Genomic DNA, 22239 nt, shown 5'->3' on the forward strand with positions numbered 1-22239 from the left:
CAGATGGAAAATATTTGCTCATTGTAATGATTTCATTTTTTTTTCTGTATAAGAAATGATTGTAAAAAACACCAAAAAGAAATGTTATAATTCCTAATAACCCTTTTTATAGGTGAAGTATTAAAAAACAAGTTTTTGTTGAATTACTGGAGATTTCATGGATATTTTTCAATAGTTTGTGGAAGCAAACATCAATACCAATCGCACAACTTGCTGAAACTTTAGTCGATTATGCACCGCATATGGATGATCAAATTTCTAGTTCATAATATGAAGAATAGCGTGGGTCAACGTTGTATGAGGGAATGATCGCATCAACCAGAAACAAAGCTTTCTTAATCTCCATTAACGTCCAAAACAACTGTGCAAAACTTGGGAGCGATTGGTTGCGTACCCGTATTCCGCATCGCGATTGAAATTTGTATGGCATTAAATATGAGAATACATACTTACTTTTTGCATTATGTCTCATAAGGGGCTAAAATTTTCCTAAACTATGTAATCAATGAGGTTGAAAAGTAGCCTCATGTGTGCCGACAAACTTTATCCACTATATTGCTAGACAGAATAAAGTACCTATCATGCGATTTTCATACAAAATGCTCAGATTTCGAGCCCTAAATCTCAGCTTTCAGAGTATCGATTGATTGTAAGTTTATTTGAATTCAACTTTCGTAGAAGTTACACATTTTTCAAGTTACCGCAATGTGCAAAAAAAGGATTAGAAAAAACGGATCTTTTTTCAGTCACGTTCGTCGGTGGAGTTCGATTTGTTTGTTTAAAATATTAAATGTAAAGTTTTCGTCATTCGCGCGTTCGTTCGATGTGAAAGTGTTTTGCTTGGCCAGGTATTGTCCGGCGTTCGGTTAGCAATGCAGAAATAGAGCATGCAAGAATAGGTGAGCTTGTTTCATGATACTATTTTATTGTAAATGTTAAGAAAAAGTAATTTTTTTGTTGGGATTTGAGCCACTGCGACCATTACTTTGATCTATTGTGGTATAAAAAAGTTATTAAGTATGTACATTAGGGTGGCCCACACTTATATGAAAAACAAAAATTTCGAAAAATACCAAGTCTTACCTCCTAAATCAGTTGTTTTGGACTCCCAGAAGCTACGTTCAAAATTTGAGCAAAATCGGTTGAGCCTAAGGGGGCGCTCAAAACGCTTGAAGTTTGTATGGGAAAACTTGGCCAAATGTATGCAGAAATTTTAAGTTTTCGAATTTTGCCGATACCCTTTGGTATTATTGTAGGTGACTATATGCCAGAGAACTTTGTCGAAGACCGCGAAGTGATCCGATGGCTGTGAAAAAAGTTATACCCTAGGCAAAGTGAGGTAAAGTATTGAGATTTCATTATTGATATTATTCCTTTACATGTATTGGAAAAATAACAATAAAGTTTATCCTCACTTTTCCTAGGGTATAACTTTTTTCATAGACGTTGGATCACTTTGCGGTCTTCGACAAAGTTGTTTGGCATATAGTCGCCTACAATAATACCAAATGGTTTGATTATTGAACGCTTACAGCGCCACCTAGCGGCAAAATTCGAAAACTTAAAATTTCTGCATACATTTGGCCAAGTTTTCCCATACAAACTTCAAGCGTTTTGAGCGCCCCCTTAGTCTCATCCGATTTTTCTCAAATTTTGAACGTATCTTCTGGGAGTCTAAAACAACTGATTGAGGAGGTAAGACTTGGCATTTTTCGAAATTTTTGTTTTTCATATAATACCAAATGGTTTGATTATTGAACGCTTACAGCGGCAAAATTCGAAAACTTAAAATTTCTGCATACATTTGGCCAAGTTTTCCCATACAAACTTCAAGCGTTTTGAGCGCCCCCTTAGTCTCATCCGATTTTTCTCAAATTTTGAACGTATCTTCTGGGAGTCTAAAACAACTGATTGAGGAGGTAAGACTTGGCATTTTTCGAAATTTTTGTTTTTCATATAAGTGTGGGCCACCTTAATGTACATATTCAAGTTTTAAATTTAAATTTCATCACTGCAAGTATCGATGTAAGCTCCAAAACTCCTGTTTTTTTAAAAGCATGTTTTTATTGATTTCACGTCAAACTATCGCTTTATAAAGGCTATATGAATTACATAAATTGTATCACTTACCAAGCTGAATCTATATCATGTAACTTTCCATCTTTTCCTACTAACAAAAACTCCTTCCCACGACCACTGTGGCGATGCCTAGGTTTGGCGCCGTCCACAAATCACGTAACGCTCTAGGAAGATGAGCATTACGGCCGAGCGTTGCCGTCGTTGATTTTTTTTCCTCTTCTGTCGGGTTCAAAATCACTATGCCCTTTATTAGAACTAGGTATTGTGATAAAGTGGAACATGCTCCAAAATGCTTTAGTGGGATGAAATGGCCCAACGCATAAAATGTTATCTTACGAGATTTTTAACCCGGCATTGTTCATTTCGGATAAAATTATTCCTGAATGTGAATTGATCATCATTATAGGTTCAATATATGTTTGGAAAAACATCCAAGACCAGCAGTTCTTTTGGTTGCCCAATGAAAATTAGCAAGTTACGGTTTTTAGTGCTTGCAACTGAGGATTTCTGATGATTTTGTTATCAGTTATGTGCTTCCAAAGACATTGAGAATCACATGGAGACGCATGGTTGTTAATTGACACATTCTACCGTGACGTTACAACGTTTTCACGCATTTGTAGACAGATTTTCCACTATAACTCATGAAAACGAGCGTAAACCTTAAAATATTTTTTTCATATTCGGATTCCTTGTAAAATTTCTGATATATTTGACCTATTGAACATTTAGTTTTCATTAGAAAAAACGTGTTCAAAATGCGTATTTGTAGCGTGACGTTACAACGCGCTAGAATCCGACCCTGTCTAACGCGCTACCAACATCTTAAAAAATCTGCTCGGATTTTTATGATATTCTGATTTTTTTCCACCATTGAAATTTATTGGTTTGTTCTTCAATTCAATGGAATAAAACATTTAAATTTCGGATTTGTTTTTGGATAATCGACTTTTACATTTCGTGACGTTACAACGCCTGTTCAGTTTCAAACAGGGTTCTGCTCGCGTTGTAACGTCACGAAAATGCACATCATGCTAGAATCAGAATAATCAGCCAAATTTACCCGAATTCGTGAATACATCATTGCATTATCTCCACTGCTTCAAGGGGGACTTTATTCTATTGAAAATCCGTTTTGTGATAAATGGCTCGGAGGGCCAAGTTATTGCTATCAGTAGTATAAATACTCCTTCGTGAAGGTTAATGACACCGGCACCCATCTTCGCTTTAGTATCACCCATATTCTTCTAGTTTTGCTCCAAAGACTAGCGCGCTGAGATCCATTATTTTACACCGCCAGATATTTAAAATTTTCAGCATATAACTCATCACGCTGTCGAGATAAGACACATTCTACCGTGATGTTACAACGTTTCTTCGCATTCATAGTCAGATTTTTCACTTTAATTCATAAAAACGACTGTAAACCTCAAAATATTTTGTCATATTCAGATTCCTTGTAAAATTTCCGATATGTTTGACCTGTTTAACATAAAGTTTTCATTAGAAAAACTTGTTTAAAATGCGTATTTGTAGCGTGACGTTACAACGCGCTAGTATTCGACTCCCTCTACCGCGCAACCAACATCTTTTCAACAACATTTCTCCCCCCATTGAAATTTATTGGTTTGTTCTTCAATGCAGTGAAATAAAACATATGCATTTCGAATTCGTTTTTGGATTTTTACATTTCGTGACGCTACAACGCCTGTTTAGTTTCAAACAGGGTTCTGCTCGCGTTGTAACGTCACTAAAATGCGCATCATTCTAGAATCAGAATAATCAGCCAAAATTGCCCGAATTTGTAAATATATTATTGCATTATTTTCACTGCTCCAAGAGTAACTTTATTCTATTGAAAATTCGTTTTGTGATAAATGGCTCGGAGCGCCAAGTTATTGCTATCAGCAGTATGAAAACTCCTTCATAAAGGTTAATGGTACCCATCTTCGGCCTAGTACCACCCATCTTCATCTCATTTTGTCCCAAAGACTAAACCATTGATATTCATTACTTCGCACCGCCAGATATTTAGATTTTGCAGCATAAAACTAATCATGCCGTCGAATTAAACATTTTTTCAATAATTTATGCAATGTCATTGATTCAATTACGCTTTAAGATATACGAGCAGTTATTGAACCAAAGACATACCTGAGGATCTGCATACCACTTAGGGGCATCAATTTCTGTGATTCCAGAGACAAATAGGCCTAATTCTGACAAAAAAAATCCATCCTATATTTGTCAGAGTCATAATTACTTAGAAAGTTAGTGTCTTTGGCAAAGTCGTTTGATAAGTCAAAAACTTACAGCTGATTTACTATTGGATGGGGATTCTGACACACTGGGCGACGCTAATTAAAAGTTTACAAACGATTAGAATTTCTCAAAAAGTTTTCAACAAATTTTGACTAATCGAGAAATTTTTTTTGGCAAAATTGTTGGGCACTTTATAAAAAGTTACAACATGTTGAATATTTTTTGAATAAATATAAAGTGCATGATTTTTCAAAATTTCAACTACCACTAGTCAGTTAGAAACTTGAACCAAACGGCTTTTAAACTGAAAATTCTTGACAAGATAAACATCTTTTCCAAAGACATCAACATTCTTAAAGTCTAAAGTCTAAGTAATTAGAGTCCTGAGATATATGAGTTTCAATTTCGTAGGTGTTACGTCTGTTTGTCGGTGATTCTTGTTATATCAAAAATAGATGTAACACTGACGTAATATCCATTCCATATATTTCAAGATCCTAACTATTTAGACAGTTGGTGTCCTCGACAAAATTATTTGGCTGGTCAAGAACTAGGAGGCGCTAGAGGGCATACACATTTTTAGTTTTACTTATCTCAGGATCGTGATTAATTGGAAAGATGGTTGCTTCATTAAAGTTGTTATGTAGATCAAGGACTTTCAGTTTGATAGCCGTATGCTATTTATTTCTGCCACACAGTGGTGGTAGTTGCATACTTTCAAAAGCATGCCAATTTTATTAATTACCCAAAACACATTCAACAAACCGTAACTTTTTAAAAAATATATAAAAAATTCTCAAATTTTGACTGATAGTTCCTCATCTTGTTATCTGTAATTTCTACAAATTTGGACTTGATTGGTTAGCTCTACACAAATATGGAGCGCTTTAAGTAGAATCGTATTTTTGACTGTTGTTCTGTTTACTCTTAGGCATGGTACACAAATTACGTAACGCGCCATTTCAGAACCCCTCCCTCCCCCTTGTAACGCTTTTTGTATGAAAACTTTAAAAATTTTGTATGGATCATAACGCTACCCTAGACTCCCCCCCCTTCCTCTTTAGCGTTACGTAATTTGTGTACGATGCCTTATATCTTAGGAATAAGTAAATCAAATCAAATTAAATTTTGAAAGTTAAGAATTATATATTGATCTTTGATTACCATTTGATTTGAATGCAATGTGTCCAAAGTGAAAAAAGTTGCAGCTTGTAGAATACTTTTCAAGAAATTCTAATCCCTTTACTGCTTTTGCAAAATGGAGACTAACGTCTTCTAGTGGCAATATCTCGCATCTATTGGTAAATCAACTGCAAGTCCTTTACTTACCAAACAACTTTGCCGAAAAATCGTATTTCTATGTAATATGGATCCTGAGATGTATGAAATTTAAAATTTGTAGGTTCTCTAGCGCCGCCTGTTGGTGGAACTTTAAATCCAACTATCCATTAACTGTAAGTCTTTGACCAACTTAATAACTTTTTAATTTCGTCAGTGTTTCGTCTGTTGACTACTGATATCACAGAAATTTTCGGTTTGAGTGGTATTTGATTACGATTAATAGTAGTTTACGCAACAAGGTGCAGAATGAAGATTTTTACAGCACGAGTCGTACATTTATCCAACGAGGCTTGCCGAGTTGGATAATTACGACGAGTGCTGGAAAAATCGAGTTCTGCACCGAGTTGCGTACAACGTTTTTTGCAATTACATAAATTACCGCTTGAGGATAGTTTTTAACAAAATTTTTCATCAAACTGTACACTGATGTTCATAGCCATGTTTTAGAAAGTCTGATCATAACAGGTTCTACTGTGCATTTGTCACATTTTTTCAGAGCTGCGTCCAGAAATCACCAAGAAGTTGATCAAAACTGAAAACAGTGCTGTAATGGTTCATTACGCAACGCAAATCAGTGCTGTAATGAACCATTACAGCACTGCTAATTTGGTGTGGGAAAGTAGGCCTTTTCCTGTCAGATTTGCGTGAGGTAAAACAGCCTATTACGATGAGAAGTTGCAAAAAAAATTACAATATCACAGTACAATAACATCGTAGATTTTGGCCATCTCCCCCGTCCTTCAAAAGTCTATGTAGTTTATGAACGGGCAATGGTACGCAATTTATAAACGATATCTTGAAAAAGAGCTCACACACAACGAGAACGAAACTGTTTTGAATATAGAACTACGTTTGTCCAATTCAGAAGCCGTCCAAGCCAGAAAGATTTGGTCTTTCCCACTGAACTTTTTTTTCGTGTCGTTACAACGCAAACCTCAACCAGGTGAAAAAGGCTTCCGTGAACCGATTTTCTTTCTTTTAGTCTCATTTGAAAGATCTTTTCGAGTACAAAGAGCATACAAAATTTCATATTTGTAACGTTTTCCGTATTTGAATAAAATTTAAAAATGTTGATTTTTCGTGACGTTACAACGCAATAAAAACCCATACCTATGGTCAGCCATATTTCAGAGGTGTAAAGTCTTCCGATTAAAAATCTTTTTATGCTAAAAAATCTACATACATTTATCTACAAATGATGGAAGACTTTTGAAAAATCAGTGTGTTTGTGTTTAAAATACGACAATTTGGATGAAAAGTGTGCCTAAATGACTTAAAATCACGATTTTAATGTTAATCTTAATCGTCGTTCAATTTATATTTATTGTCATACTAATATCATGTCGAATACATTTTTGGATGGCAAAAGTAATGTAGAATGTGATAGATATGTCAAATATGCCATAACTCAACTTTGAAAAATTGGTATTGATGATACGGGGCCCGTAGAATGTGTCTATTGCGTATGCTGCCCATTTTAAATGGCATCTTACCCTAGAACTGTGCCTTGCCCGCGTTATCACAGCCAGCTATGTTATCCGCCTGTGATTCCGCGCGCGTGTTTCGAACGACAAACATGTGCTGCATGCAAGAGCCGAGGGTAGGATTCTAATGCGCCTTTCGTTAGCTGAAACCGCAATTGGGTTCCTTAGGGATATCCAGTTTATTTCATATTCGGAATCTCCGCCCTCAAATTAGTCGAGATCCAAAATTTCATAATTTTCGGTGCCCGGTAACTGTTTTTAAAATTCATTTTTACTTTGTATGGGGACAATTTGTTGTTCGGGGCGAACTGTCATTTTATCGATGCATATTAAAACAATTATTGTTTTGTTTATTTAGCCATCAAAACAAAGGCATTTAGCGTGATATGATATTTTACAAACTTGTTCATAAGGCCTGAAGTCCACATGGTCAAATATTTCACAAGGAAAGAACTCAAGAAACAGCATCTGTTCGACACTAATCAAAATTCGATCGAGTCTAACAAGATGTTTGAGATGTTGCTTCTTTTTGGACAAATATTCGATCCTGTGTACTAAACAGCTTAAGAGTATCAACAGTTGTTTTCTTCATTTTGAGCCAAATAAAGCGTGACAAACCGGCGTGGTGAACGAAGTACTGGAGGTCATCCAATTTCATATGCATTTGGGCTGAACTTATTTGAGCGAGCTGAGGTTTTGAACTCACCAAAATGCACAATTCTAAGGGGTGTCCCGTTAATCTTTCCGACATTTGTATACTTGGGTAAGTTTCTTGCTGTATTATGTCATCCTGCTTTTAGCGCTCTCGGCTACGGATAAAATTCAAGTGTTAAAGAATTGTCCCAACAGAGGAGTTCGCCTTCCAAACGATGATTAAAATTGTAAATAGTAAAAAATGTACCTATTACCATTCAGTGAATGGTAATGACATTCACAATAAATATTTGATGCTTATTTTCTAGATATGACAATATGGAGGTGATATTCTTCGAATAATACGATAAATATGTATGTTGCCTATAATTGCATACTCGTGACTATCATGACTGATTAAATAATGATTTTTTTTATTTAAACTTTGCTTTACTGGTACAAATATGCAATTATATGTATGCACTCATATGTTTACTGTATTCAAAAACATTTATAATTTTGTTTATCAATTTTGATTTTCATATTTAAGTAACTGTATAAGTTTGTTACATTATTTGAATTTTTGGTTTGAATAACTGCACTTCAAAACCATACAAAGGATTTTAGTATTGATTAAATACGAGTGACGGAGTATTATCTGACTATCTCGTTTAAACACACATCGTTTAAAAATATATTTCTTAAATTATATTGTTCGCTGTTGGCACATAGTTGGTTTCATAAATGCATGATTTAATTCAAATGGTGTAAACCGTTAATGAAGGGGCACACGGATGTCGATGAAGCGGCAGCTATTTACTTCCGTCAGGTCGGGAGTTCAGTTGACATGTTGTCTATGGTTCAAGTCGTGTTCTTTTGTAACAATGCTCAGGTAAAGAATCAGCGATCATTTTTATATTTGCCACTTCGCTTTCCAGTTCTGCTAATTCACGTTGATAGCTTTTGATGTTCTGTGACTGAATATTTTTAGATTCGTTCAAAACATGCAACTTGTTTGTAAGTTGTGCATCTTCCAATTCTTTCTCAGCTGCCATTAAACGGTTCTCTGAAATTCAAATTGAAAACCATAAAAATGTGTTGTAGTATTATCATGATAGATATTCAATATGCACTTACCTAGATCGTCCAGACTTTGGATGTCAATATCGCGTAAATCAGCTAGTTCATCGATGATAGCCTTGATATCCTTCATAGCCTTTTCAACTTGAGATTTAGCTTCGTTTGAGTTTAGCTGAGCTTGGCCAACTTTCTCCTTTGCCTCTTTCGTGAGGTTGAAATCTTTACGAATATTCGTTTCTCGTTCTGAGAGACTGTTCTCTGTTTTAGCTAATCTGCCGTTTAGTTGGTCGGCTTCATGCCTTAAATCACGAGCAGTGTTTTTCGTTGTGTTAGCTCTCTTCTTGATGTTATCAGCAAGCTAAAAAAAAATAAGGCTTTTTAATACAGTCGGTTTAAAGTAGGTCACTGTTACTTTTGCTAGAAAAAAATCAAGAAAATAGCTGGCGTCCTGCTATTACATGAATTTACAGCTTCCTGCAAAGCTAGACGTGATTCCACAAAGTGTTAGCAATTATTTCGATTTTAGAATATTGTATCTCAGAGACAATTTTCGTGTTTCAATGAAAATAATGTGACTGTGAACAATTTGAGGCTTATTGCTTACCTTGGATGCTTCTTCGGCGTACTTCTTCTGAGCCGTTTGTGCATTTTGACGAGATTCGGCAGCGTTAATATTGGCGCTTCTCAATGCCTAAAATATACCATATTGAAACAAAATTTATAAAAACAAATTTTTGTGCACTTACTGCTTCTGAGTTGGCAATCAGTTCTATAGCATTATCAATTTGTCGTTCAATACTGGGCACAGTTTCGAGGGCTTCTGCGGCTTTTTGTTTAGATTCTTCGACTTGGTTTTTGAACCCTGACAGTGTGTGGTAGGTGAAGTTGGCTTTCTTGAGGGTTCCATCTCCTTCAGCTACAGCTTTTTCTGCTAGTTCTCTTGCGAATTCCAGTTCCTGCAAAGCTCTTATGGCATCATCCTTCTGCGATTCGGCTCTGAAACAAATAGAAGAATTATAGAATTTATTGATGAAATATATGAACAAAATTTTTACCTCTCAAGTAACGTATGGGCAAGTTCTATGTTGTCGCTGACGTCAGTCAAAAGATTGTTATGGTCCTCTATTGTTAAATCCAAATCATCATTTATTTTGTCTGCTTCCTTGTTATATTTGTTTGACTCTTTTTTAATGTGATCAATATCAATGCTAGGTGGAGATAAGTTGTTGACAGCTACGAAAAGTGATAAGGCATCATCATATACTTCATTAGCTTTGATTAAGGCTTGTTCTGTTAGCTTCGAAACTGTGTTAAGTTTATCTTTAGCTTGTTGTATTTCAGTTGAAATATTCGTTCGGAACTCTTCGCTAATGTTGGATTGTAAATTAATTGTATTTTTTGCCATATTATGCGCTTTAGTGGCCTTGTCAAGAGCTTCTTCTGCTTCTTTTTTGTTCTCATCTGCTTCTTTTTTAAACTGATCGGCATACTGTCGTGCTTCTCGAGAAATTCCACTGATTTGGTTGGTTTGATTGCCCAGTCGTCCAGATATGTCCCGTGCCCTGTTCAACGCTCCATTTCCATCCGTTTGCAACAAGTCGATTGCATTGTCGAGCTCTTTGCGAGCTTCTTGTATTTTATTTTTTGCTATTGTTGCATTGCTGGTTCCTTTTCCTATTTTCAAATCCGTCATTTTTTGCGATTGATCAGCCTTGTTGAGTAAATCCTTAACGGTTTCTAATCGTTTTTCCAAATCTTGCAGCATCTCATTGAGTGTCTTTTCGCCTCCTCCTGAGCCACTCTTTGCATCTTCTACTAAGATATCAATTTTATCTTGAACAGCTCGAAGTTTTGAAACAAATTCGTTGTCGTCTATGACAATCGGTTTCGATTGAATATCTTGTAAAATTTTATTCAAATCTGCCAATTTTTGACGGTGTTCATTTGCTGCTTCTTGCACTAAGTTATAGCATGCCGGACAATCGAGACAACCTTGGTGGCGATCATACTTGTTTTCTTTACAACGATCACAACGTCTTCCTTCTACATTGTCATTGCATGGGCACTGTCCGTATTGATCACACTGGGAACCCTTCGATCCACTAGGATCACAGTCACAAGAGTTGCATCCTTCAGGTGAAAATCCGTAGTGAGCTACTGCACATTTATCGCATTTTGTGCCGACAACTCCTGGTTTGCAATAACATTGACCATTAAATGTATCACACGATGAATTGAAGCTTCCCGTTGGATCGCAATTGCAATTTTCGCACCCATTTCCAGAGTATAAATTCCAGAAACCATTTTTACATTCGTTACAATTGCGGCCTATTACATTGGGCTTACATTGACAGTTTCCTGAAATTGAAGGCTATAAAATACTGAAATTCTCATAAAAAAGGAATAGTTACCATTATTGGGATCACATATGGAAATGCCCTTGTCTGTTTGTTCAGTGCCTCTCGGATAACAACTACATTGGTCGCAGTTTCCATGCGGCAACGCAAGAGGATCTCCAAAATGACCTGGAAAATGAATTTTGTTCATATTTTTTCTAAGACAAACATTTTACATTAATTGACCAAAACAAATCTGCAATACACTTATTGATGTGATGTAAACCAAGGCTAGTTTGAGCGACATTTTTGGTGATTGTCTGCATACATCACATAGAGTATAGAGTATATCTTATCTTGCATACGTGAAAATGTAATCGTTGCTCACCTGGTAAACATTGGTCACAGTGGACGCCAGCTGTATTGTGAATACATTTCAAGCATTCGCCCGTAGTGCGATTACAATTACCAACTGCGTTTGGATCAACATTGCCATTACAGTCGCATGACTGGCACATTCGAATGGCACCGTGCACACCAGTAGGGTCGCCGTAATAACCATCGGAACATAGTTCACATCTGGGGCCTGTGAAGATTAAATCGTAAGTAATAATAGTGCGAAAGAAAAAAAATGCTTACCAAAGTATCCAACTGGACATTCAAGGCATATAACAGATTCGTCCGCCATTTGCATACATGCTCCATTATTTGGACAAGGACAGCGTTTGCAGTCATATGGAGTTCCTCCTAAAGCGTTACCATAATATCCCTTGGCACATTGATCGCATGTATCGCCTGCAGTATTATGCTGACAGATACACCTTCCCGTTTCAGAGTCGCATATCTCGGCATGTTTGTTACAATCACAAGGGATGCAAGGCATGAATGGTCCACCCAAAGCAGGGTTGTGTCTGTAACCGGGTGCGCATGATTCGCAAAATTGCCCTAAATATCCTTCAGGACAAGTACATTGTTCAATCCAAGTGGCTGGACGACCAGCAGCTCCTCGATGTGCAGTTTGAAGCTCGACATCATCCAAAAATGCTTCTCCATAGTCGGAATAAATAGCTCTTATTTTAATGGCAGTGAGATTACTCAAAATGGACATAAACCCTCTTGCAGACATTGACGGTTGCCACGAATATTCAGGATGTTCATGTAGCGTAAAGGAAAATTCCTTCATTTCATCATCCGGCATTTGTTGATTTTGAGCGAATATCGGGAGGGATATGCTGCTGTTTGATCCTTGAAGTATAACATCGTATGTAGACACATCTGGTCTTGGTTGTCCAACAAGTTGTAATCGGAATTTCAAAACTTTATTGTATGATGCTCGTTGGTCTCCGAGGAAACGATCTGGAGCCAGGAAGTATGTTGGTTCGTACCCTTGAGCGCCAACACCTATACTTTGTCCTTTTGAGTTGTACTTAATGTCCACAGCAGTTCCACTAGCAGTAGCTGCTGTCCACTTTTCCTTGTGTTTGTTGAAATTAGAAGTAGTAGATACTATAGAGTATCCGGCAGCACTTGTACATTCACTGGTGTGACCATAACAGAAACATGGAGTACATCCAAATTTATTCTCTAGGTCCAAATTGAAGTATCCAGGTCGGCATTCGCGGCAGTGTCTTCCTTCTACATTTTCTTTACAAGCGCAAACCCCGTTGACAGGATCACAGGAAGGAGTGTTATCGAACGATCCTCTCACGTCGCAATTACAAGGTTGGCAACCATGGGGTCCGAAATTGTAAAAGTTATTTTCACAGCGATCACACTTCTCTCCAGTTACTCCCGGTTTACACTGGCACTTTCCTTCTGCATTGCACTGTAGCGACCTGGAACCAGTTGAATCACATCCACAATTGATGCAGTACCCGTCTTCACGCATGTAGAAATTTTCCTTGCAGCGCTCACAATTCGGCCCATCACGATTAGCTCCACATTCAATGCAGTGACCTCCATGACCAGTTAAATTGTACAGTTGACGGTCGAAGAAGCATTTGGTTGAATATCCGTTACAGTTACATGCTGAAATATGTTAATTTGATTAATTATTATTGAAAAAGCCTTATTTTTTTTTTATTTACAATTTATGAAATACCAAGGTGAAGACTGAATATTTTTCTTATTTTTGTGTAAGTAGGGTTCCACTTTATTACATAGCAGGATTAGTGTTATCACAAGAATGATAACATTTCTCATACTGCTTGTTGATATTGATTGACTTTGCGACTGGACTCGACGACCAAACGGTTCGCAATGAGAGAAAACTGTTCTACATTGGTAATCGAGAATATCGATCAAAAGGACGAGAGAAAATGCGCCTCTTGTTGCATGTGACAAGTTTTCTTAAATGGAAACTGACATTTCTGGTTTAGCATTGATCAAGCAAACAGCGATTGCAACCGTCAATGGCATATGTTGAGCTACATTTTTTGGTAAGGGATCGTCCATAAATGGTGTAACAGAATTAGTGTTGCACCCCTCCTCTACTTCATCCAATCAATGATTGATCATAAAACAGATAGTCTCTTCCTCTTTTCCATAAATGGTACGTAATTTATGGGTAATCCCTAAGTTTTTACTCACGTTTGCACTCATGTACATTCTTTGATGTGGCTCGTCCCCATGGAGCATCGTTATAAAAAGGTAAACATTTTTCACAATCAGGTCCGTCGGTAAAGTGCTGGCATTTACATACTCGACCACGCTGGCCACTATTGCTGGTACTTGTGATACATTCGCTTGCATGGCCGTTACATTTACACCTGGCGCCAACTGCAATATCGGCAATGGCGTAGAAGTAAGATTGAAGCACCTGTGCATCTCCAAATACTTCATCTCCGAAGGTGTTCAATCGATCCAGCGTTATACGAATGTCGGTGGCAGTGACCCATTGCTTAAATATAATAAAGAGAAGTTAAGTATCACTATTCATTGTGTTTGACATTATCAAGTTACCTGTAGTTCTAGGCTGTGCTCAAAGTTTATTGCACTAGGCCTTCCTTCGAGCGACGAGAACGCTATATTGCCATCACGCAAAGGAGAAATGTCACTGTACTCGCTGGTACATAATGCACGAGATTCATCTTCTCCTTTCATTACCGAAAGAGAATCGGGGAGACCATAGGTGTCACGGCAAGTAGCACTGTAGTACTGATATGGAGTCCACGTGCCATTTGGTGTTACTCGTTTGTAAATGGCGAACGATTCTGGACGCGGTGAGTAGAAAACAATTCGAATATACGTAATATCAAACGACTTTCCAAGGTTCAGCGTTAGATTGACTTGGTTCGGATATTGAATTCCTTCGAACATGGTTTCTGATTGCCACCATGTAGGGTTGGTCGGATCGTGTAAATCGGTCAGAAAGTGTGGCGCATGTTGATTCTCTCGACAATCATCGCAACTCTTCCGATTCGAGTATCCAGTTTGCACACAAAAATTCGTCACTCCATCTTCACCACAAGTGTTTGTTGCTTCAATTTCAACCTGATATGCAGCATTCTCGAACTCGGGTATACAGCGCTAAAAGATGTAGATGACAATTATTACATTCATCTGCGTGCCACCGTAATCGCTTGGGTCTAAATTAAAAAAAATGTATATGCCATCATCTCATTGTATCACTAAGCCGTAGCAAGTGGCTTGCTGCTCTCTTATCAAAATTGTAACGTACGAAATAGCTGATATTTTGCTTCCGGAATAGAATACGCTAGTTATGATTTTTTTTTTCTTATTATTATCATTACTTTCATTGACGCTATGTTGGCCGGTATTTTCAAGAATGAATTTATTCTGAAATAAATCTTTGATCTGTGTTCACATATTTTTTAGCCTCTTTAGCCATCTTGATATTTTTTGATATTCTACGTGAAATATATGGCTAATGTAGTACATTATAATCTTAATTCACACGAAAACTAGGGGTTTTTCATAAACCATGCATAGCGTAGGCTATTGGACTTAGAACCTACTCCGTCAGAATTTTCATATTTTATGAAAAGCCCCTTGTTTGAAAATGATAACAATATTTCGAGAAGCACTGAAACTTGACACACTAAACGTTCACTGACCTGTGGTCTTCCGTATGGATCGTAACATTCCAATGGTGGTTGATAGTGTTGATTATCACTTGCCGTGATCGCAGTTGCTCTTAATATTGCCAGTACTGATAAATAGCGAACGATCGTCTTTGGCATTTTTATGTTCATCTTCATCGTGGTAAATTTTCGTCCAGAGTCACGACAGAGTTAGTTTCTTCACCTCTGTTTGCTACGCTAATTTGCGCCCTCAACAAAAAGTAGCATTGTCTCAGCCCCGAACCTTTTGATTTTTTTTTCTGTATAAAGAAAAAAAAAACTAATGATGAACTGATTTGATGTTAAAATTATGATGTTCAAACTAAAATTTATTCGAAGACCAGGGTGGAGCTCAATGTGAATTTCGACACCAACACTATACCAAACGGACGAAACACGAAAAAGCGGACTAAAATAAACATTTGTATGCTGCTGACTCGTGTATCCATCATCCCGTACGCTTATTCTTCATATTTCCACTCACTATGCAAACCTCGCACATCTGGTAATTAAAACAAACTACATGGAACTCGAAATAAGCAATGATATCATGAACTTTTTGCTTGCACAAGGTTTACTTATGTTTCGATTACGTCACCTCATTAAATCACATTTACAAAAAGTAAAAATTCCAGTTAAACAGTCAAATCAACTTGTAATATGAGGCGCCTAAGAGCGATCGAGAATTTCGTCACATATTAGAATCAAGAACCAAGCAGAATAATGAAGCACCTTATCTCGAATCGAGATAATGTAAGGTTCAAGTTGAGCAGACTTCTTGAATGAATGATTCTCTGTAGCATGGTCTACAATGCCTCACTTTGTTCTAGTTTTTTAATGGGAGTTATCACATTTTGAATTTCATTTAAATATTGGAAATTGATCACTACCGATCGTGTCAATCACAGTTTATGCACACATCACAAATTATTCACTTTCAATCTGTCTAAGAACTAAAATGGTGTACTCCATGTGTGGGAACATACTTTTATTCGACTCCCGAACCTCAATACTGAACGAAATCTTAAGTGCAACTGAACATTGTTGCCTACCATACGCTCTCTTGAGCTCTCCTTATTCTCGTCTTGCTCAGTAAATCTTAACACACAGACAGCATTTTGCCGAGAGATTAACTTACACATTCATTTGAATAAATCCAGCCCGGTTCGAATCATAAGGTTGGAGTATGATCATATGATCGTGTTCAGCATAAAAAAACATGTGCGCATGGGTTGCTCTATGTGTTTGTGAAAAGTCAGTGCACATTTCTTCTGAGAATCCTAGTGATCGTGAGTGAAATGTATTTTTTGTTTTTCTCACCAACCCTTAGATCTCTCAAAGAAAGTGAAATATGCTGTCAGCTGGATTTTTGGGATGTTCTATTTTTGATTCACTGCCAGAACTTTAGGAATATGCAATTAAAAATCATTCAATGATTTTGTTCCTATTTCGATTTTAGTTCATGTTTAGAATTTTATTATTATTTAAAAATAAACGGCACCATAATATAAATTCTTGCTCCAGTTTATTTCCATTTCGTTGATTTCCATTTTGATCCCATATGAACTCTGTGGACAGGCTTGTTGGTTCAATGGCTACAACCTCTGATTCGTATGTAGAAGGTCCTAAATTCAAACCTTGAACAGTCGTTTTGCTCCTACATTGTAACTGTATATCTACATTATTCCTCTTATACAACTCATGCTCGTTCATTATTCGTTTATCGATGTTGATTTGAAGGGCCAACATAGCCGGAGCGCTAGTATTCAATTTATACCATGCTGAGAGTAACGGACTCAATTCCATACGATTCGGTTCAGAAAATTTTCTTGACTTCTTTCGGCATAGAGTAACTTTGTGCCTGTCACACGATATACACGCATGCAAAAATAATCTTTAGCAGAAAAAGCACTCAGTTAATAACTCAGTTGATAAAAAATGAGTTTTGAACATGTCAGGCAAAAAGAACTCTTCATTGCCTTAAAAGCAATCTTTATTTGCATTGATCGATTAGATAAAGATGTAGGGTATCGCGCCACTTGGGCGGTGGTTTCTATATTCGTCTGTTTTCCACTATAACTCAGTCAATTTTGAACCAATTGACTTGAAATGTTGTACACGGGTAGATACTATACCTATCTCACCACCTTCCAAAAGTTGTGTCAATTGGTTCAAATTTGACTGAGTTATAGTGGAAAACAGACGAATATAGAAGCCACCGCCCAAGTGGCGCGATTCCCTAACAATGACTCACCAATTCATACATCATACATCATACATGAATTTTGACGTAGCTCGTCTAAAATACATTATCGCCAACCCTTTCACACTGATGTCGCCTGTTGGTCCTTAGCAGTAACCTCATTAATTTCTTGTGTAAGTCTAGCTGATTTAGCGATACTGGTCCTGTAACAACTATGTAAATTTTTGCTCGACCCGAGAAAATATATTTCGTGCAAAGTCAGCAGTCGTGCAAAGTTTACATAGGGTATGTGCATAGCATAGCATAGCACGAATACTTGCACAAATCGTGGATGGAGTTGCAAAGATGAGCATATCCATTGCTATTGTAGATTTCGCTACTATTTACAATGACATGGACCCACTCATCTCCACGCACCTGGCCAAGTCCTTGCAAGCATTTAATTATTCTTATCAACTTAGAAAGCGTCCAGAACTGAAACGGCTTCCAATAGATGATAGGATGGTGAAAATAGCGAATAAAGAAATATAGTAATACAGAATATAGTGTTCAAAAAAAATCGGAAAGATCTTACAAAATTTTATATCGTCGGACGATCGCACCCGACGGCGATTATGCTGCGATGCTCACCCCATACAGGAGCGATGCATGCAAGGAAGCACAGCACAGCAAGGAGCAACACCATACTCTTCAGGGCTAGGACTCTGCGTAATGTGAAGTTACTGGCCACGCTGGTACGGAATTTGTATTTGTATTTGTATTTATGTTAATAATCCATCCGACAAAAAGTCTACATGAATAAGTTAGTTGGTAAAAACACAAGAAACAATGCAATAAAACTTAACGAATTAAAAATTACACCTTCATCTTCTTCTTCGGAGAGCATTGCGTAGCTGGTTTGAAGTTCTGCCAAACTCAAACACGGATTCTATTTTTAAAAACGCCCTAATCATCGCTGTCAGTGGCGTATGGTACCCATAGGCAGTGTGATGGTACCTTATTTGCAGCAACGAAGAATTCCGTAACCACCTTTGAGGAACTCGGAAGTCCAATTGCGCAAGTATTTCCGGGCAATCCACTTCGCCATTCAGGAGCTTTGCTACAAATGTTGCCTGTTTATCGTCCTCCTACGCTCCAAAGAATCTAAATCTAATAGTAGGCATCTGTCCAAATATGGTGGCGAATTCGTCGGATCACGCCAGGGAAGATTTCGCAAAGCCATTCTCAGACATCGCTTTTGTACCCGTTCAAGTCGAAGAATCCACGTGACTTCATACGGACACCAGATAACAGATGCATTCTCAAGTATTGGCCGTACAAGCGAGCAGTAAAGCGACTTTAGGCAATGCGGGTCAGTAAAATCCTTTGCAATTTTTGAAATAAATCCAAGTTGTCGATTCGCTTTAGAAATTATCTCTTGATAGTGTAGACGGAAGTCCAGCTTTGGATCAAGAAGGATGCCCAGATCTTTGACCCTGTCAACTCTCTGCAGCGAGACGCCATCAATGATGTAGTCAAATACGATTACAAGTGGTAGTCGAAATACGCGTATCTGTCAAAGGATAAGCAACATAGGGCGGAATTTAAAGGTACGAAACTGATTACACTCATTCGAAGAGGGTATTCTGCTTAGAGGGTTCGAAAAGTTGGTTCAAGATACAGGAATCTAGTTGAACACGTAGAGTTCTATCAGACAGGTATGACTGGAACCAGGCTTTAACTGTCGACGATGCTTCCAGACGAGAGAGCTTGCACAAGAGAATTTTGTGATCAATTTTGTCGAAAGCTGCTTTGAGGTCAGTATACAGGGTGTTAGGTTCATGAGTGCAAACTTTTTAATGGATGATAGAGGACCATAAATGGTGAAAAAAATTGTTTTATGCATATGGTCAAATCTCAACCGTTACGTAGTTATTGGACTCCCCATGTTTTTGACTCTTCTTGCCTTAACTAACTACAACTTTAAAATGGTCAAACTTATCGCAGTTTATTTACTCTTATTCGAAAGATTATTGAATTTTCTATCAAATGGCATCTTTGAAACGATTGGTTTATCCGAACTGCGTTACGTTGAGAGAGATTGAGGAAATCCATTCCATCCAGAAGAACCGTACTAGCAGCATTAAGTGATGATGATTCGGCTACGCTCACCGAACAATCAGCGGCCAACCAATCCAACCGTGGTTGGTTGTAGTCACCACATACCAAAACTCTGTCGGATCTTTCACACAACTCTCTAACGGATGCGATATGTAGTTCCATGGTACTACTGTCCCGACTGCGGTCAGGCGGGAGATACACAGAAGCCAGATAGAGTCTACTGCCCTTAATAGTCGCTGAAACGCAGACTTGTTCGAGTTGACGTTCACAACGGAACTAGGAAAACGCTTTGCTTGAACGACTTGGATGGCCGGAACAATCAGCGGAAGAATAAAAGCGGCTGAGCTCGACTGTGTCGGGTGGCTTGGGAGCTTCCATCATGCTTCGTGGTGTGCGTTCCGTTGTTGACGACTTAAGACGTTTGCTGACGCTGCTGATAGTACCGTTCGCAGGGCATTCAGTTGGAAGATGGAAGCGAGTAGACATGACGTGTGCGTTGTCATCGTTTGTGCTGGGAATTGGACGAGATTCAGCGGACGAAGGAACTCTATTATTTGGATACTTGCCTGATTGAGCAAGCTGGAAGCCCTCCTCGCCGATTTCGAACACAGGAACAACGACTTGGACGGCCGGAACAATCAGAACTTGAAGAAATTTGAACACTCTGTCTCTAACAAAGGCCGCGCCTCGGGCCGTGGATTTGGAGGGATCACTGAACCGGCTTGAATACATAGCCCACTGGCTCGGAAGGATGCGGAAGGTCCGGAAGGATGACACGCTTGTTCGGAGTTGGATGGATTGTTAACCTTCTTGCTCGGGGACACGCTGGTTCGGAAATAGGGTAGTTACTTTGGCTCTGTCGTCGTCCTGGTGTCCATTCGTGATTCGGGGTCGCTTGTCTGGAGACCGATCCTGGGGTTAGTTTACATAGGGTATGTGCAGAGGGATATATATTTATAGGATAATATTTTCAGCGTATTGACGATTAAAAGTAAAGGTTATGTCGTGAAAATTTGGAAGTTTAATAGGGAAATTCCAGTTCCCTATCAGCTTAATCATCATTTTTTTGGTAAATTTTCCGATTCATCGATTTTTTCTACTCGGTTTTTACAAAAAAAGATCATCCGGAACAACTTGATCACTAAAATACGAAATGGGATTTTACAAAACATAACCTCTCTTTAGGAGGCCAATTGAATGCTTTAGTTTTCTTATGCAAAATTCTCATGGAAAATAAAATATTGGTATGAACCATTATTGCTTATTTTTCCAATGTTTGTTTTGTTTCTTATTTTTATATTTTTTTTGTTGGAAGTGCGTACATATGATAACAAAGAGAACGGAATCAACTGGTGCCATGTTTTCGATTGGGGTGAATTTGGGAATTTTTTTACCATTACCAAATTGCACCGAGACCCTTTTATTTTTTAAGGGATTTCGAATATCTGAGGTCAATTAGTTATGAGTGTCATGCGAACAGCATTCTTCTTTATTGATATCGACCATAGAAGATGGATAAAAAAAAAGAAAAACCACCTTAAATATACAGGGGATAGACAAAATGATCAGGACAGGCAAAATTTTCCCTTCTCAAAAAAATTTCAAATAGCTGTAACTTTTCAATAAGTGCATCAAATATTCATAAATTTTCACTGTAAGTTGATCAACTATTTGTGTATCAGTGAACAAAATTCGGAAAAGGTCGAACGACTCAGCACGAAGTTATAAAGATTCTAAAAAAAGGTAAAATTATCCGATAGTCAATTTTGAGCTGTTATATCTCCGGATTTAATGAACCGAATACAATGAAATTTTGACCATTTATGACTTATATAATGAGCTTCGAAAAACTTTTGACATAACTAAAAATTCTTAACACGGAAGAAAATTATAACGATTAGATTATTTTTCTAACAAAACACCAAATTTTCTTAAATTTCAACATCGTTTTAAAATTCAAGATGCTAATTATAGTTTATTTAAATTCCCTCTGATTCTCTTGAATACAGATATGTTTTGAAAAAAAGAAACAACATAGGCGACAACTCATTGAAAAAGTAATGGGATGCATATTAAAAATAGACCAATTTACTAAAAAATCATAAATTTAATGAAATCGCTATAACTTTTTCTCTCGGTAATAACTTCAAGTTGTGTCAAACGTTTTTCAGAGCTCATTATATGAGTCACAAATGGACAAAATTTCATTGCATTCGGTTCATTGAATCCGGAGAGATAACAGCTCAAAGTTGGCTATCGGATTATTCTTCCTTTTCCTAAAATGCTTATAACTTCGTGCATAATAGTCCGATCTTTTCCAAATTTTGTCCACTAATATACAACTAGTTGATCAACTTACAGTGAAAATTTTAGAATATTTGATGCACTTATCAAAAAGTTATAGCAAATTGGACATTTTTTGAAAAATGGAAATTTTGCCTGTCCCGATCATTTTGTCTATCCCCTGTAAATGAACACAACTATGATAGCCTAACATTTTCTTTTTCTGTCGGTATTAATTTTTGACCATACATTACAACACAGAAGAAGTTTTACGTGAGTTGAAATTTCGAGAAATGTTTGTTTAACGCTTTATATAAGTTTTTTAATAGAAATTCCCTAATATTTTCTCTTAATGC

At 37.4% G+C, this 22239-nt stretch overlaps 2 protein-coding genes across 4 annotated transcripts in view; one reads left to right on the forward strand and one right to left on the reverse strand.

The window, feature by feature from the left end:
• Positions 1–22239, forward strand: part of LOC109409670 (unconventional prefoldin RPB5 interactor-like protein) — a 155451-nt gene that overhangs the window by 80544 nt on the left and 52668 nt on the right. The window lies entirely within an intron of this gene.
• LOC115265366 (laminin subunit gamma-1) lies at positions 8176–16377 on the reverse strand. 2 transcript variants are annotated; one of them, XM_062854621.1, is made up of 12 exons: positions 16284–16377; positions 15292–15557; positions 14177–14743; positions 13805–14114; positions 11855–13243; positions 11604–11801; positions 11291–11404; positions 9935–11237; positions 9626–9875; positions 9484–9570; positions 8937–9237; positions 8176–8865 (listed from the first exon to the last, which is right to left on the reverse strand). In XM_062854621.1, the coding sequence occupies exons 2-12, from the start codon at positions 15433–15435 to the stop codon at positions 8654–8656; spliced, it is 4875 nt and encodes a 1624-aa protein (XP_062710605.1). In that variant the 5' UTR covers positions 15436–15557; positions 16284–16377; the 3' UTR covers positions 8176–8653. The 2 variants fall into 2 exon arrangements, with proteins under 2 accessions (XP_062710605.1, XP_029725981.2); XM_029870121.2 differs by lacking the exon at positions 16284–16377 and having other exon boundaries at positions 15292–15575.

This window comes from Aedes albopictus, chromosome 2 (genome assembly GCF_035046485.1).
Source record: "Aedes albopictus strain Foshan chromosome 2, AalbF5, whole genome shotgun sequence".
NCBI lineage: Eukaryota > Metazoa > Arthropoda > Insecta > Diptera > Culicidae > Aedes > Aedes albopictus.